The sequence below is a fragment of the Salvelinus namaycush genome, chromosome 14 (assembly GCF_016432855.1).
Source record: "Salvelinus namaycush isolate Seneca chromosome 14, SaNama_1.0, whole genome shotgun sequence".
NCBI lineage: Eukaryota > Metazoa > Chordata > Actinopteri > Salmoniformes > Salmonidae > Salvelinus > Salvelinus namaycush.
Genome location: NC_052320.1, coordinates 129,894 through 148,247, shown reverse-complemented (window position 1 = coordinate 148,247; position 18,354 = coordinate 129,894). Strand labels below are relative to the sequence as shown.

Genomic DNA, 18,354 nt, shown 5'->3' with positions numbered 1-18,354 from the left:
GTACAGCCACCATCATGGGCATGAACTTCCCTGTACACGCCTAGGACACACACACAGTTATAATACTGTACAGCCACCATCATGGGCATGAACTTCCCTGTACACGCCTAGGAGACACACACACAGTTATAATACTGTACAGCCACCATCATGGGCATGAACTTCCCTGTACACGCCTAGGAGACACACACAGTTATAATACTGTACAGCCACCATCATGGGCATGAACTTCCCTGTACACGCCTAGGAGACACACACACACAGTTATAATACTGTACAGCCACCATCATGGACATGAACTTCCCTGTACACGCCTAGGAGACACACACACAGTTATAATACTGTACAGCCACCATCATGGACATGAACTGAAATATTGAAATATTCAACCTAGTTCAGCACAGAAACATGGTAAATAACTACAATGGACCGTTTCCAGCTCAGAATCTGTCCAAAATAAGCTCAATGAGTTTCTTTGGGTTTATTTTGGACTTCAGCTTGTTGCCTACCGTCCTGTCTTTGGGACAACGACTTCCATTGTTAGAGACATGAGCATCTCCTCATTATATACAGACCTCTGGATGATACACGTTTACGCCTGCTTCGTTCGGGTAGATACACACGGACCACATGAGGAAAACACGCAACAACGATAGAGAGAGAGAGACAGTTTGTCTACTTTGAAGAAGTAGTAAAATGGTTTAGTCAGACAGCTCTGCAGCATACTTAGTCAGGCTAGCTAAATAGGATGACTACAGACAATACGGGGAGAACAGAGATAACGTGAGATGGTAGAGATAATAGAGTTTGGCTGGCTGACTGCTACCGTCTGAGCAGAGATGATGACTTTAACCTCTCTATGGTGTGTGGGACGCTAGCATCCCACCTGGCCAACATCCAGTGAGATTGCAGCGCGCCAAATTCAAATACAGAAATACTCATAAAAATTCAGGAAACAAAACATATTTTACATAGGTTTAAAGATTAACATCGTGGTCTAAGGCATTGCATCGCAGTGCTAGCTGTGCCACCAGAGACTCTGGGTTCGAGCTCAGGCTCTGTCGCAGCCGGCCGCGACTGGGAGGCCCATGGGGCGGCGCACAATTGGCCCAGCGTCGTCCGGGTTAGGGAGGGTTTGGCCCAGCGTCGTCCGGGTTAGGGGAGGGTTTGGCCCAGCGTCGTCCGGGTTAGGGGAGGGTTTGGCCGGCAGGGATATCCTTGTCTCATCGCGCACTAGCGACTCCTGTGGCGGGCCGGGCGCAGTGCACGCTGACCAGGTCGCCAGGTGTTTCCTCCGACACATTGGTGCGGCTGGCTTCCAGGTTGGATGAGCGCTGTGTTAACTTCTCTAGGGTAGGGGACAGCATTCGGAATTTTGGATGAAATGCATGCCCAAATTAAACTGCCTGCTTCTCGGGCCCAGAAGATATGATATGCATATAACTGGTAGATTTGGATAGAAAACACTCTAAAGTTTCCAAAACTGTTAAAATAGTGTCGGAGTATAACAGAACTGATTTGGCAGGCGAAAACCTGAGAAAAATCCATTCAGGAAGTAGGATTTTTTTTGGTTTTGTAGTTTTCTATTCAATGCCATTACACTGTCCATTGACTTAGGACTCAATTTGCAGTTTCTATGCCTTCCACTAGATGTCAAAAGTCTTTAGAAATTGTTTCAGGCTTGTATTCTGAAGAATTAGGGAGTAAGAGCAGTCAATGACTGGACACTAAAGTGTCAGAGCTTTTTCATGCGCTCGACAGAGAGAGTGCCTTTCTTGTTTACCTTCTAAATTGACGACGTTATTGTCCGGTTGAAATATTATCGATTATTTAGGCTAAAAACAACCTGAGGATTGAATATAAACATCGTTTGACATATTTCTATGAACTTTACAGATACAATTTCGATTTTTTGTCTGCCTGTTTTGACTGCGTTTGAGCCTGTGGATTACTGAAGACAATGCGAACAAAACTGAGGTTTTTGGATATAAAGAGACATTATCGAACAAAATGAACATTTATTGAGTAAATGAATGTCTGCTGAGTGCAACCATATGAAGATCATCAAAGGTAAGGGATTCATTTTATCTCTATTTCTGACTTGTGTAACTGTTCTACTTGGCTGATTACTGTTTGTAATGATTTGTCTGCTGGGCTATGTTCTCAAATAATCGTAAGGTATGCTTCTACCCCCCAAGCCATAAGACTCCTGAACATTTAATCAAATGGCTACCCAGACTATTAGCATTGCCCACACCCCCCCACCCCTCTTTTACACCGCTGCTACTCTGTTATCTATGCATAGTCACTTTAATAACGCACCCCCCGCACATTGACTCTGTACCGGTACCCCCTGTATATAGCCTCCACATTGACTCTGTACCGTAACACCCTGTATATAGCCTCCACATTGACTCTGTACCGGTACCCCCTGTATATAGCCTCCACATTGACTCTGTACCGGTACCCCCTGTATATATCCTCCACATTGACTCTGTACTGTAACACCCTGTATATATCCTCCACATTGACTCTGTACCGGTACCCCCTGTATATAGCCTCCACATTGTACCGGTACCCCCTGTATATAGCCTCCACATTGACTCTGTACAGGTACCCCGTGTATATAGCCTCCACATTGACTCTGTACAGGTACCCCGTGTATATAGCCTCCACATTGACTCTGTACCGGTACCCCCTGTATATAGCCTCCACATTGTACCGGTACCCCCTGTATATAGCCTCCACATTGACTCTGTACCGGTACCCCCTGTATATAGCCTCCACATTGACTCTGTACAGGTACCCCGTGTATATAGCCTCCACATTGACTCTGTACCGGTACCCCCTGTATATAGCCTCCACATTGACTCTGTACCGTAACACCCTGTATATATCCTCCACATTGACTCTGTACCGTAACACCCTGTATATATCCTCCACATTGACTCTGTACCGGTACCCCCTGTATATAGCCTCCACATTGACTCTGTACCGGTACCCCGTGTATATAGCCTCCACATTGACTCTGTACAGGTACCCCGTGTATATAGCCTCCACATTGACTCTGTACAGGTACCCCGTGTATATAGCCTCCACATTGACTCTGTACAGGTACCCCGTGTATATAGCCTCCACATTGACTCTGTACAGGTACCCCGTGTATATAGCCTCCACATTGACTCTGTACCGGTACCCCCTGTATATAGCCTCCACATTGTACCGGTACCCCCTGTATATAGCCTCCACATTGACTCTGTACCGGTACCCCCTGTATATAGCCTCCACATTGACTCTGTACCGGTACCCCCTGTATATAGCCTCCACATTGACTCAGTACCGGTACCCCCTGTATATAGCCTCCACATTGACTCAGTACCGGTACCCCCTGTATATAGCCTCCACATTGACTCTGTACAGGTACCCCCTGTATATAGCCTCCACATTGACTCTGTACCGGTACCCCCTGTATATAGCCTCCACATTGACTCTGTACCGGTACCCCCTGTATATAGCCTCCACATTGACTCTGTACCGGTACCCCCTGTATATAGCCTCCACATTGACTCTGTACCGGTACCCCCTGTATATAGCCTCCACATTGACTCTGTACCGTAACACCCTGTATATAGCCTCCACATTGACTCTGTACCGGTACCCCCTGTATATAGCCTCCACATTGACTCTGTACCGGTATCCCCTGTATATAGCCTCCACATTGTACCGGTACCCCCTGTATATAGCCTCCACATTGACTCTGTACCGGTACCCCCTGTACATAGCCTCCACATTGACTCAGTACCGGTACCCCCTGTATATAGCCTCCACATTGACTCAGTACCGGTACCCCCTGTATATAGCCTCCACATTGACTCTGTACAGGTACCCCCTGTATATAGCCTCCACATTGACTCTGTACCGGTACCCCCTGTATATAGCCTCCACATTGACTCTGTACCGGTACCCCCTGTATATAGCCTCCACATTGACTCTGTACCAGTACCCCCTGTATATAGCCTCCACATTGACTCTGTACCGGTACCCCCTGTATATAGCCTCCACATTGACTCTGTACCGGTACCCCCCTGTATATAGCCTCCACATTGACTCTGTACCGTAACACCCTGTATATATCCTCCACATTGACTCTGTACCGGTACCCCCTGTATATAGCCTCCACATTGTACCGGTACCCCCTGTATATAGCCTCCACATTGACTCTGTACCGGTACCCCCTGTATATAGCCTCCACATTGACTCTGTACCGGTACCCCCTGTATATAACCTCCACATTGACTCTGTACCGGTACCCCCTGTATATAGCCTCCACATTGTACCAGTACCCCTGTATATAGCCTCCACATTGTACCAGTACCCCTGTATATAGCCTCCACATTGTACCAGTACCCCTGTATATAGCCTCGCTATTGTTATTTTACTGCTGCTCTTAAATGACCTGTTCCTTTTACTTCTTATCGTATTTGTTAAACTGCATTGTTGGTTAAGGGTAAGGGTAAGTAAGCATTTCACTGTAAAGTCTACTACACCTGTTGTATTCGACGCATGTGACTAATAAAATGTGATTTATTGGAGGGAGAACAGACACTATTCTCTCCCCCACTTTAACAAAGTGTTGGACAACATAAAGAACACATCCCTCCTTACACGTCCGAACATATCAGAGTATACAGAGTATACATATACAGTTCTGACAAGACCTTAAGTGAGCAGCTCCTTACCTTCAGAACTTCCTGTGCAGCCAGTCCACCAATGAAAGCGTTGAGTGGTGCCAGGTCGCCGGCGGAGACAAAGGCTAGTTTCTTAATGAGCGTGTCATCCAGCTCGTCCACCTTGGCTGACCCCGTCTGGGCGGAGTTCACCTCTTTAGCCAGGGTCACCAACTCCTCTCCATCAGCCTGGAACACACAGAAAAGCATTACATTAAAAGCACTCACTAACTTTTTAAAATGGCAGCTACAAAGGAAACGATCAAATTTGATAGGCAGGAGATTGTGGGTGTCGCTAAATAACTAGAATAAAGAGGTTTAAACACACTTAGGGAAATAGAAAATAAACTGAACATATTTACTCCGTCACAAGATTCTGCATGAGCTTTTCACAAATAACCAGTCCAATGGAAATGAATGGGATTATCAGTGTGTGTCAGGTAGGGTTGAGCGCTATCCAGATTTACATAGTCATTCCTTCTATCATCCTTGGATTTACAGTATTACCGGCTTTGTACACAAGGGGGTGCCAGAAAACACACAAAAAGCCCATTGGGTGTCTATTACCAGAAAGCTAACAAAATTTGCACAAGTAATAGCAAATAAAAATTGCCAAGACAGGCAGTCCAGCTCAAAGTTACACATAAATAGGTAGGAGCTACCGAATGTCATTTTGGGTGAGTTTGGACATTTACAAGCGAGTGTAAATGAGAGACATTGTGCAAACAGCCATCACAGTGAGGGGCTGCTGTCAACATACAGACTCAAATCTAACAGCCATCACAGTGAGGGGCTGCTGTCAACATACAGACTCAAATCTAACAGCCATCACAGTGAGGGGCTGCTGTCAACATACAGACTCAAATCTAACAGCCATCAGCCATCACAGTGAGGGGCTGCTGTCAACATACAGACTCAAATCTAACAGCCATCAGCCATCACAGTGAGGGGCTGCTGCCAACATACAGACTCAAATCTAACAGCCATCACAGTGAGGGGCTGCTGTCAACATACAGACTCAAATCTAACAGCCATCACAGTGAGGGGCTGCTGTCAACATAGACTCAAATCTAACAGACATCACAGTGAGGGGCTGCTGTCAACATACAGACTCAAATCTAACAGCCATCAGCCATCACAGTGAGGGGCTGCTGCCAACATACAGACTCAAATCTAACAGCCATCAGCCATCACAGTGAGGGGCTGCTGCCAACATACAGACTCAAATCTAACAGCCATCACAGTGAGGGGCTGCTGTCAACATACAGACTCAAATCTAACAGCCATCACAGTGAGGGGCTGCTGTCAACATACAGACTCAAATCTAACAGCCATCACAGTGAGGGGCTGCTGTCAACATACAGACTCAAATCTAACAGCCATCAGCCATCACAGTGAGGGGCTGCTGCCAACAGACTCAATCTCTAGCCACTATAATAATTAGATGTAATAAATGTATCACTAGCCACTTTAAACTATGCCACTTTATATAATGTTTACATACCCTACATTACTCATCGCATATGTAAATACTGTACTCTACATCTACTGCATCTTGCCTATGCCGCATGGCCATCGCTCATCCATATATTTATATGTACATATTCTTATTCATTCCTTTACACTTGTGTGTATAAGGTAGTTGTGAAATTGTTAGATTACTTGTTAGATATTACTGCACAGTTGGGAGTAGAAGCACAAGCAATTCACTACACTCGCATTAACATCTGCTAACCAAATAAATTTGATTTGAAATTAACAGTACTGTCTCTGGAGCAGCATGTGTACACGCTGTGTGTGTGTGTGTGTGTGTGTGTGTGTGTGTGTGTGTGTGTGTGTGTGTGTACATGCTAGGGCAACAGGCCTGCCTGCTCTGAGAAGACTAGCCAAGAATGGAGAGGAGAAAAATGCAAAGAAATCAAGATGTTGGCATCTGAACAGAGAACTCCTCCAAAGGGCTTTGACTTCTCAAACACGGCAGACAGCCAACACACTTGGATGCCTAGTCACCTTGTTAATTCAGACACTTAGATAACGAGCCAGTTAAACTTAGGGGTTGCATATACAGGTGTGTGTACCTGACACCAGGGCTTGGGCAGCCTGCTGTGTTTCCTCTGGTAGCTGTGTAGAGCCTGGAAGCCCAGGTGAAGCTGTCCTGGTCGTTCAAACTTAGCAAAGTCTGTCAGCACAAACTCTGGCTCCGCCATTGATGCAGTCAGGGGTTTCTACAGAGAGGGGGGAGGAGAAGACGACAGGGATAAGAGCCAGAGGAAGAGCAGGTGGTCGCTTCTGGCTAGTAGTTGACAGGATAACTACTAGTGGAATAGCCATATGCATTCAGATGGGAAATTACAAGCGTCCCAGTAACAGAATTGCTGTGTTGACCAATTAGTGTAAAAAATAAAACGATCAGAGTTGGGCTTTTGACCAATCAGATCAACTCTTGCAAATAATAGGGCATAAAAATCAGAATTGGACTGCTTGTGTAAACGCAGACAAAATGTTCTAATGAGAAACACCACATGTTCAAAATATCCACCAAGTACCCGGTCATCACACCACGCCATCACACCACGGGGACAATGTGGAGGTACTTACGAAGGCCACCTTCTGGGGCATCTTGACCTGAGAGACGATGCCTCCCCTGACGTAGTCGGAGAACCCTGTGGTGTCACAGATACTGAAGGTGTAGGGGCCTGGATGGAGAGAGAGGGAGGGGAAGGAAAGATGAATGGAAGAGAATGTCTTTAGAAGATGCAGCCTGGTTCCCCGGACCACGACAGCAGCCTGGTTCCAGTACTGTTTGAGCAGTCTAGCCACCTATGTCATTGCCACGCCAGTACTAAGTCATGTTGATGGCGCTATTGCCACAACCCACGCGACACAAACCAAAGGGGTATCCTACGAAGCAGGTTTGAGTAGTTTGCGAGTTAACTTTGGTCAACAGACGTCAACTCGGGTTAAACGGTCATACGAAAGTGGCTCACCTTTTAGCCAGGTAAAATTCAATGGCAACGAATGCTTCAGATTTAAATAGCTCTGGTGCAGGCTAACTCACAGCTAACTCCCCTATCCTGAATGAAGGGCGGCCGCGTGTCGAGGACCAACTAAAGGGCGACCGCGTGTCGAGGACCAACTAAAGGGCGGCGGCGTGTCGGGGACCAACTAAAGGGCGGCGGCGTGTCGGGGACCAACTAAAGGGCGGCGGCGTGTCGAGGACCAACTAAAGGGCGGCGGCGTGTCGGGGACCAACTAAAGGGCGGCGGCGTGTCGAGGACCAACTAAAGGGCGGCGGCGTGTCGGGGACCAACTAAAGGGCGGCGGCGTGTCGAGGACCAACTAAAGGGCGGCGGCGTGTCGAGGACCAACTAAAGGGCGGCGGCGTGTCGAGGACCAACTAAAGGGCGGCGGCGTGTCGAGGACCAACTAAAGGGCGGCGGCGTGTCGAGGACCAACTAAAGGGCGGCGGCGTGTCGAGGACCAACTAAAGGGCGGCGGCGTGTCGAGGACCAACTAAAGGGCGGCGGCGTGTCGAGGACCAACTAAAGGGCGGCGGCGTGTCGAGGACCAACTAAAGGGCGGCGGCGTGTCGAGGACCAACTAAAGGGCGGCGGCGTGTCGAGGACCAACTAAAGGGCAGCGGCCGCGTGTCGAGGACCAACTAAAGGGCAGCGGCCGCGTGTCGAGGACCAACTAAAGGGCAGCGGCCGCGTGTCGAGGACCAACTAAAGGGCAGCGGCCGCGTGTCGAGGACCAACTAAAGGGCAGCGGCCGCGTGTCGAGGACCAACTAAAGGGCGGCGGCGTGTCGAGGACCAACTAAAGGGCAGCCGCGTGTCGAGGACCAACTAAAGGGCAGCCGCGTGTCGAGGACCAACTAAAGGGCGGCGGCGTGTCGAGGACCAACTAAAGGGCAGCCGCGTGTCGAGGACCAAACAAAGACGTCACCGACGATAAGTAACCAAACAAAGACGTCACCGACGATACGTAACCAAACAAAGACGTCACCGACGATACGTAACCAAACAAAGACGTCACCGACGATAAGTAACCAAACAAAGACGGCGCTTGTAAAAAAGACTTCCACACCACAGCCTGCTGAATTTACAAGAACTGCTGTCATTTTGGCACAAATGGAAATGTGGCCCTGACTCGCCCATGGATTGATGTTTCAGCATCGTCTCAAAGAAGAATTTGGCGTTCGACTACCGACGAGCGCCATGCACGCGCAGTTACAAGTCTGATAGACTTAACGGGAGGTGGACGAGCACTGTAGTAGTATGGATGAAGCCTGAGCTGGAATGTGAAGCTAACTGAAGCTAGCTAGCTAGGTTGCTTCGTAGCAGAACCCTCAGATCTGCGACCAGGCTATGACCGTAGTAAGTATTGATATAAGGGATGACTCACCCAGGGTCTTGATTTCTACTGGCTGACAGCCGTTGAGCTCCGTCATGCCCTGCACCTCGGTGAAGGTCACAAAGTCTCCGCTCTCAAACCCGTGGCGAGCCTCGTCTAGACACGTCACCACGCCTGACGCATCCTACACACACACAGTGACACGAGAGATTGAGATGACACAAATAGGCACAAACTGTCCCCTACAAAGACAGAGGAACTACTCTGAAGCAGGTATGAGATCGGCACAACATAGAATACCTAGATGAGTGGTAATCAGATAGGAGTACACCACCAACCAGATATGATCCATCTCGTAGGACACCAACCTGGGTGATGACAGCACCTAGGGTCCATCTCGTAGGACACCAACCTGGGTGATGACAACACTCAGGGTCTATCTCGTAGGACACCAACCTGGGTGATGACAGCACTCAGGGTCTATCTCGTAGGACACCAACCTGGGTGATGACAGCACTCAGGGTCTATCTCGTAGGACACCAACCTGGGTGATGACAGCACTCAGGGTCTATCTCGTAGGACACCAACCTGGGTGATGACAGCACTCAGGGTCTATCTCGTAGGACACCAACCTGGGTGATGACAGCACTCAGGGTCTATCTCGTAGGACACCAACCTGGGTGATGACAGCACTCAGGGTCTATCTCGTAGGACACCAACCTGGGTGATGACAGCACTCAGGGTCTATCTCGTAGGACACCAACCTGGGTGATGACAGCACTCAGGGTCTATCTCGTAGGACACCAACCTGGGTGATGACAGCACTCAGGGTCTATCTCGTAGGACACCAACCTGGGTGATGACAGCACTCAGGGTCTATCTCGTAGGACACCAACCTGGGTGATGACAGCACTCAGGGTCTATCTCGTAGGACACCAACCTGGGTGATGACAGCACTCAGGGTCTATCTCGTAGGACACCAACCTGGGTGATGACAGCACTCAGGGTCTATCTCGTAGGACACCAACCTGGGTGATGACAGCACTCAGGGTCTATCTAGTAGGATACCAACCTGGGTGATGACAACACTCAGGGTCTATGTAGTAGGACACCAACCTGGGTGATGACCGCACTCAGGGTCTATCTCGTAGGACACCAACCTGAGTGATGACAGCACTCAGGGTCTATCTCGTAGGATACCAACCTGGGTGATGACAGCACTCAGGGTCTATGTAGTAGGATACCAACCTGGGTGATGACCGCACTCAGGGTCTATGTAGTAGGATACCAACCTGGGTGATGACAGCACTCAGGGTCTATCTAGTAGGATACCAACCTGGGTGATGACCGCACTCAGGGTCTATCTAGTAGGATACCAACCTGGGTGATGACAGCACTCAGGGTGTAGGGTCTATCTAGTAGGATACCAACCTGGGTGATGACAGCACTCAGGGTCTATCTAGTAGGATACCAACCTGGGTGATGACAGCACTCAGGGAGTAGGGTCTATGATTACCCAGGTTGGTGGTTGTTAGTTCTCAAAGATGATCTTATATTACATACTATATCTGGGTTTTACTTGTTTAAGTTTACCATTTTTTACCAACCCTAAAAAAATGACCACAAATAAAATTAAAAGTGGCTTACACGGTTTAGCAGCGGCGGGGTTCCAAACACATCTAGTGGTGGACCAACTTAACGTCTTAGGTCCAATCAGATCTTAGTCTAAGGCGTAGGATCTAGGACGTAGGCTCTAGGGCGTAGTAGGGTACTAACCTTAGTGATCATGGAGATCATGGCAGAGAGAGGCTGCTCTCCGTTGGTATCGATCACCACCATCTCCTCTCCGAAGTCACAGAAGAGCTGTCCGAAGAGTCCCCGTGTGTCAGCGATCACCAGCTTGATGCCGTTACTGTGACAGAAGTCTCCGATACGCTGCTGCTCCTCTAGAGGGGAGTTGGTCAGGACTACAACCTACAACACAGAGACGTGTTATCAGACACACGTCAGAGTATACTATAGTAAGGAACTAATGATTACGCCCCTGCTCTTTCTCGTCGCTAACGATGACAGTGTGTGGGTTCAGTCTTCAATCTGTCGCGTGTAGAATATCCTAGCCTAGTCATGGGTGACAGGCCCTGCTTTTCTGAAGTCGCAAGATATTGAAAGCCAAGAAGTTAGATGCAGCTTTTGATTGCCGATTGATAGGCCTAGCGCATGGTTCTTACTGTCTGCCTGGTGGCCGACCTGCCTACACCGTTCCCCTCCCCTCGCTCTCAGTCCCTCGCTATGAAGGATGTGTTTGAGTTCTTGGAAGTAACGAACACTGTCCTCCCGTTCAAAAAAAAGACTGAATCTTAGGAGTTGATTCTTAGCGGATTCGAATCTTGACACTCAGAAATTGGAGTCGACGACCCTTCACCGCTACGTCGCTGCGACCCTTCACCGCTACGTCGCTGCGACCCTTCACCGCTACGTCGCTGCGACCCTTCACCGCTACGTCTCAACGTCGCTGCGACCCTTCACCGCTACGTCTCAACGTCGCTGCGACCCTTCACCGCTACGTCTCAACGTCGCTGCGACTCTTCACCGCTACGTCTCAACGTCGCTGCGACTCTTCACCGCTACGTCTCAACGTCGCTGCGACTCTTCACCGCTACGTCTCAACGTCGCTGCGACTCTTCACCGCTACGTCTCAACGTCGCTGCGACTCTTCACCGCTACGTCTCAACGTCGCTGCGACTCTTCACCGCTACGTCTCAACGTCGCTGCGACTCTTCACCGCTACGTCTCAACGTCGCTGCGACTCTTCACCGCTACGTCTCAACGTCGCTGCGACTCTTCACCGCTACGTCTCAACGTCGCTGCGACTCTTCACCGCTACGTCTCAACGTCGCTGCGACTCTTCACCGCTACGTCTCAACGTCGCTGCGACTCTTCACCGCTACGTCTCAACGTCGCTGCGACTCTTCACCGCTACGTCTCAACGTCGCTGCGACTCTTCACCGCTACGTCTCAACGTCGCTGCGACTCTTCACCGCTACGTCTCAACGTCGCTGCGACTCTTCACCGCTACGTCTCAACGTCGCTGCGACTCTTCACCGCTACGTCTCAACGTCGCTGCGACTCTTCACCGCTACGTCTCAACGTCGCTGCGACTCTTCACCGCTACGTCTCAACGTCGCTGCGACTCTTCACCGCTACGTCTCAACGTCGCTGCGACTCTTCACCGCTACGTCTCAACGTCGCTGCGACTCTTCACCGCTACGTCTCAACGTCGCTGCGACTCTTCACCGCTACGTCTCAACGTCGCTGCGACTCTTCACCGCTACGTCTCAACGTCGCTGCGACTCTTCACCGCTACGTCTCAACGTCGCTGCGACTCTTCACCGCTACGTCTCAACGTCGCTGCGACTCTTCACCGCTACGTCTCAACGTCGCTGCGACTCTTCACCGCTACGTCTCAACGTCGCTGCGACTCTTCACCGCTACGTCTCAACGTCGCTGCGACTCTTCACCGCTACGTCTCAACGTCGCTGCGACTCTTCACCGCTACGTCTCAACGTCGCTGCGACTCTTCACCACTACGTCAACGTCGTTAACAGTTGGACAAACGGCAGAGAAAGGCAAGCGACAGCAGTGAAGTCCTGTACAGCAACACTTTGAGAAGTTAAATGAGAAGGAAATGCACTTTGAGTTGAGTAGTGCAGGTCAGTAATGTGCATTGTGAATTCACGTGGAATTTTATCTGTATTTGTGTTTTTTGTGACTGCTATCTTTGGCTGGAAAAATGGCTGTGCTTATTCTGTGGCTTGGTGGTGACCTAACAGTCATTTGTGGTGCTTTCGCTGAAAAGCCTATTTGAAATCGGACACTTTGGTGGGATTAACAACAAGATCACCTTTAAAATGATATAAGACACATGTATGTTTGAGGAATTTTAATTATGAGATTTCTGTTGTTTTGAATTTGGCGCCCTGCACTTTCACTGGCTGTTGTCATATCATCCCGTTACCGGGATTGCAGCCATAAGACGTTAACTAGGTAAGGGGGTTGATGGGTAATGTAGTTTTACCTGGAACTGAGTCAGGTAATGGTCGATGAGGGCTCCAGTGTAGGCTACTACAGGTACATAGCTGTTGAGTTCAGCCAGGCGAGTCCGAGACACCTCAGCCCTGTTCTTCCCCAGGTCCTCCTCACGCAGGTAGAACTGGAGACAGGAGAGAGAGAACGTTAATATAGAGATGGGTCCTCCTCACGCAGGTAGAACTGGAGACAGGAGAGAGAGAACGTTAATATAGAGATGGGTCCTCCTCACGCAGGTAGAACTGGAGACAGGAGAGAGAGAACGTTAATATAGAGATGGGTCCTCCTCACGCAGGTAGAACTGGAGACAGGAGAGAGAGAACGTTAATATAGAGATGGGTCCTCCTCACGCAGGTAGAACTGGAGACAGGAGAGAGAGAACGTTAATATAGAGATGGGTCCTCCTCACGCAGGTAGAACTGGAGACAGGAGAGAGAGAACGTTAATATAGAGATGGGTCCTCCTCACGCAGGTAGAACTGGAGACAGGAGAGAGAGAACGTTAATATAGAGATGGGTCCTCCTCACGCAGGTAGAACTGGAGACAGGAGAGAGAGAACGTTAATATAGAGATGGGTCCTCCTCACGCAGGTAGAACTGGAGACAGGAGAGAGAGAACGTTAATATAGAGATGGGTCCTCCTCACGCAGGTAGAACTGGAGACAGGAGAGAGAGAACGTTAATATAGAGATGGGTCCTCCTCACGCAGGTAGAACTGGAGACAGGAGAGAGAGAACGTTAATATAGAGATGGGTCCTCCTCACGCAGGTAGAACTGGAGACAGGAGAGAGAGAATGTTAATATAGAGATGGGTCCTCCTCACGCAGGTAGAACTGGAGACAGGAGAGAGAGAACGTTAATATAGAGATGGGTCCTCCTCACGCAGGTAGAACTGGAGACAGGAGAGAGAGAACGTTAATATAGAGATGGGTCCTCCTCAAGCAGGTAGAACTGGAGACAGGAGAGAGAGAACGTTAATATAGAGATGGGTCCTCCTCACGCAGGTAGAACTGGAGACAGGAGAGAGAGAACGTTAATATAGAGAGATGGGTCCTCCTCACGCAGGTAGAACTGGAGACAGGAGAGAGAGAACGTTAATATAGAGATGGGTCCTCCTCACGCAGGTAGAACTGGAGACAGGAGAGAGAGAACGTTAATATAGAGATGGGTCCTCCTCACGCAGGTAGAACTGGAGACAGGAGAGAGAGAACGTTAATATAGAGATGGGTCCTCCTCACGCAGGTAGAACTGGAGACAGGAGAGAGAGAACGTTAATATAGAGATGGGTCCTCCTCACGCAGGTAGAACTGGAGACAGGAGAGAGAGAACGTTAATATAGAGATGGGTCCTCCTCACGCAGGTAGAACTGGAGACAGGAGAGAGAGAACGTTAATATAGAGATGGGTCCTCCTCACGCAGGTAGAACTGGAGACAGGAGAGAGAGAACGTTAATATAGAGATGGGTCCTCCTCACGCAGGTAGAACTGGAGACAGGAGAGAGAGAACGTTAATATAGAGATGGGTCCTCCTCACGCAGGTAGAACTGGAGACAGGAGAGAGAGAATGTTAATATAGAGAGATGGGTCCTCCTCACGCAGGTAGAACTGGAGACAGGAGAGAGAGAACGTTAATATAGAGATGGGTCCTCCTCACGCAGGTAGAACTGGAGACAGGAGAGAGAGAACGTTAATATAGAGATGGGTCCTCCTCACGCAGGTAGAACTGGAGACAGGAGAGAGAGAACGTTAATATAGAGAGATGGGTCCTCCTCACGCAGGTAGAACTGGAGACAGGAGAGAGAGAACGTTAATATAGAGATGGGTCCTCCTCACGCAGGTAGAACTGGAGACAGGAGAGAGAGAACGTTAATATAGAGAGATGGGTCCTCCTCACGCAGGTAGAACTGGAGACAGGAGAGAGAGAACGTTAATATAGAGATGGGTCCTCCTCACGCAGGTAGAACTGGAGACAGGAGAGAGAGAACGTTAATATAGAGAGATGGGTCCTCCTCACGCAGGTAGAACTGGAGACAGGAGAGAGAGAACGTTAATATAGAGATGGGTCCTCCTCACGCAGGTAGAACTGGAGACAGGAGAGAGAGAACGTTAATATAGAGATGGGTCCTCCTCACGCAGGTAGAACTGGAGACAGGAGAGAGAGAACGTTAATATAGAGATGGGTCCTCCTCACGCAGGTAGAACTGGAGACAGGAGAGAGAGAACGTTAATATAGAGATGGGTCCTCCTCACGCAGGTAGAACTGGAGACAGGAGAGAGAGAACGTTAATATAGAGATGGGTCCTCCTCACGCAGGTAGAACTGGAGACAGGAGAGAACGTTAATATAGAGATGGGTCCTCCTCACGCAGGTAGAACTGGAGACAGGAGAGAGAGAACGTTAATATAGAGATGGGTCCTCCTCACGCAGGTAGAACTGGAGACAGAGAGAACGTTAATATAGAGATGGGTCCTCCTCACGCAGGTAGAACTGGAGACAGGAGAGAGAGAACGTTAATATAGAGATGGGTCCTCCTCACGCAGGTAGAACTGGAGACAGAGAGAACGTTAATATAGAGATGGGTCCTCCTCACGCAGGTAGAACCCCTCAATATGTTCCACATTGTGCTGTGTTACAGCCTGAATTTAAAAAATGCATTAAATACATTTTATTCTCAACCATCTACACACAATACACCATAATGACAATGTTAAAGCACTTAAGAAATGTTTTGGAACATTTATTGAAAATGAAATACAGAAATATCTAATTTACGTAAGAATTCACACCCCTGAGTCAATACATGTTAGAATCACCTTTAGCAGTGATTACAGCTGTGAGTCTTTCTGGGTAAATATCTAAGAGTGGATGCAAAACGAGAGGAGAGAGGTCCCGTAGTGTACCTGTGAGGAGAGAGATCCCGTAGTGTACCTGTGAGGAGAGAGGTCCCGTAGCGTACCTGTGAGGAGAGAGATGCAGAACGAGAGGAGAGAGGTCCCATAGTGTACCTGTGAGGAGAGAGGATGCAGAACGAGAGGAGAGAGGTCCCGTAGTGTACCTGTGAGGAGAGAGGTCCCGTAGTGTACCTGTGAGGAGAGAGGTCCCGTAGCGTACCTGTGAGGAGAGAGGTCCCGTAGCGTACCTGTGAGGAGAGAGGTCCCGTAGCGTACCTGTGAGGAGAGAGGTCCCGTAGCGTACCTGTGAGGAGAGAGGTCCCGTAGCGTACCTGTGAGGAGAGAGGTCCCGTAGCGTACCTGTGAGGAGAGAGGTCCCGTAGCGTACCTGTGAGGAGAGAGGTCCCGTAGCGTACCTGTGAGGAGAGAGGTCCCGTAGCGTACCTGTGAGGAGAGAGGTCCCGTAGCGTACCTGTGAGGAGAGAGGTCCCGTAGCGTACCTGTGAGGAGAGAGGTCCCGTAGCGTACCTGTGAGGAGAGAGGTCCCGTAGCGTACCTGTGAGGAGAGAGGTCCCGTAGCGTACCTGTGAGGAGAGAGGTCCCGTAGTGTACCTGTGAGGAGAGAGGTCCCGTAGTGTACCTGTGAGGAGAGAGGTCCCGTAGTGTACCTGTGAGGAGAGAGGTCCCGTAGTGTACCTGTGAGGAGAGAGGTCCCGTAGTGTACCTGTGAGGAGAGAGGTCCCGTAGTGTACCTGTGAGGAGAGAGGTCCCGTAGTGTACCTGTGAGGAGAGAGGTCCCGTAGTGTACCTGTGAGGAGAGAGGTCCCGTAGTGTACCTGTGAGGAGAGAGGTCCCGTAGTGTACCTGTGAGGAGAGAGGTCCCGTAGTGTACCTGTGAGGAGAGAGGTCCCGTAGTGTACCTGTGAGGAGAGAGGTCCCGTAGTGTACCTGTGAGGAGAGAGGTCCCGTAGTGTACCTGTGAGGAGAGAGGTCCCGTAGTGTACCTGTGAGGAGAGAGGTCCCGTAGTGTACCTGTGAGGAGAGAGGTCCCGTAGTGTACCTGTGAGGAGAGAGGTCCCGTAGTGTACCTGTGAGGAGAGAGGTCCCGTAGTGTACCTGTGAGGAGAGAGGTCCCGTAGTGTACCTGTGAGGAGAGAGGTCCCGTAGTGTACCTGTGAGGAGAGAGGTCCCGTAGTGTACCTGTGAGGAGAGAGGTCCCGTAGTGTACCTGTGAGGAGAGAGGTCCCGTAGTGTACCTGTGAGGAGAGAGGTCCCGTAGCGTACCTGTGAGGAGAGAGGTCCCGTAGCGTACCTGTGAGGAGAGAGGTCCCGTAGTGTACCTGTGAGGAGAGAGGTCCCGTAGTGTACCTGTGAGGAGAGAGGATGCAAAACGAGAGGAGAGAGGTCCCGTAGTGTACCTGTGAGGAGAGAGATCCCGTAGTGTACCTGTGAGGAGAGAGATCCCGTAGTGTACCTGTGAGGAGAGAGGTCCCGTAGTGTACCTGTGAGGAGAGAGGTCCCGTAGTGTACCTGTGAGGAGAGAGGTCCCGTAGTGTACCTGTGAGGAGAGAGGTCCCGTAGCGTACCTGTGAGGAGAGAGGTCCCGTAGCGTACCTGTGAGGAGAGAGGTCCCGTAGCGTACCTGTGAGGAGAGAGGTCCCGTAGCGTACCTGTGAGGAGAGAGGTCCCGTAGCGTACCTGTGAGGAGAGAGGTCCCGTAGTGTACCTGTGAGGAGAGAGGTCCCGTAGCGTACCTGTGAGGAGAGAGGTCCCGTAGCGTACCTGTGAGGAGAGAGGTCCCGTAGCGTACCTGTGAGGAGAGAGGTCCCGTAGTGTACCTGTGAGGAGAGAGGTCCCGTAGCGTACCTGTGAGGAGAGAGGTCCCGTAGCGTACCTGTGAGGAGAGAGGTCCCGTAGTGTACCTGTGAGGAGAGAGGTCCCGTAGCGTACCTGTGAGGAGAGAGGTCCCGTAGCGTACCTGTGAGGAGAGAGGTCCCGTAGTGTACCTGTGAGGAGAGAGGTCCCGTAGTGTACCTGTGAGGAGAGAGGTCCCGTAGTGTACCTGTGAGGAGAGAGGATGCAGAACGAGAGGAGAGAGGTCCCGTAGCGTACCTGTGAGGAGAGAGATGCAGAACGAGAGGAGAGAGGTCCCATAGTGTACCTGTGAGGAGAGGTCCCGTAGTGTACCTGTGAGGAGAGAGGATGCAGAACGAGAGGAGAGAGGTCCCGTAGTGTACCTGTGAGGAGAGAGGTCCCGTAGCGTACCTGTGAGGAGAGAGGATGCAGAACGAGAGGAG

At 50.1% G+C, this 18,354-nt stretch overlaps 1 protein-coding gene across 1 annotated transcript in view; it reads right to left on the bottom strand.

Annotated features, from left to right (window-relative positions):
* Window positions 1-18,354, bottom strand: part of uba1 (ubiquitin-like modifier activating enzyme 1) — a 45,944-nt gene that overhangs the window by 18,966 nt on the left and 8,624 nt on the right. The window contains exons 5-10 of the mRNA XM_039007770.1: window positions 13,158-13,292; window positions 10,859-11,056; window positions 9,134-9,266; window positions 7,326-7,423; window positions 6,806-6,952; window positions 4,740-4,916 (exon numbers count right to left, since the gene is read on the bottom strand). Of these exons, the coding sequence (XP_038863698.1) occupies window positions 4,740-4,916; window positions 6,806-6,952; window positions 7,326-7,423; window positions 9,134-9,266; window positions 10,859-11,056; window positions 13,158-13,292 (888 nt within the window). The remainder of the gene's footprint in view (window positions 1-4,739; window positions 4,917-6,805; window positions 6,953-7,325; window positions 7,424-9,133; window positions 9,267-10,858; window positions 11,057-13,157; window positions 13,293-18,354) is intronic.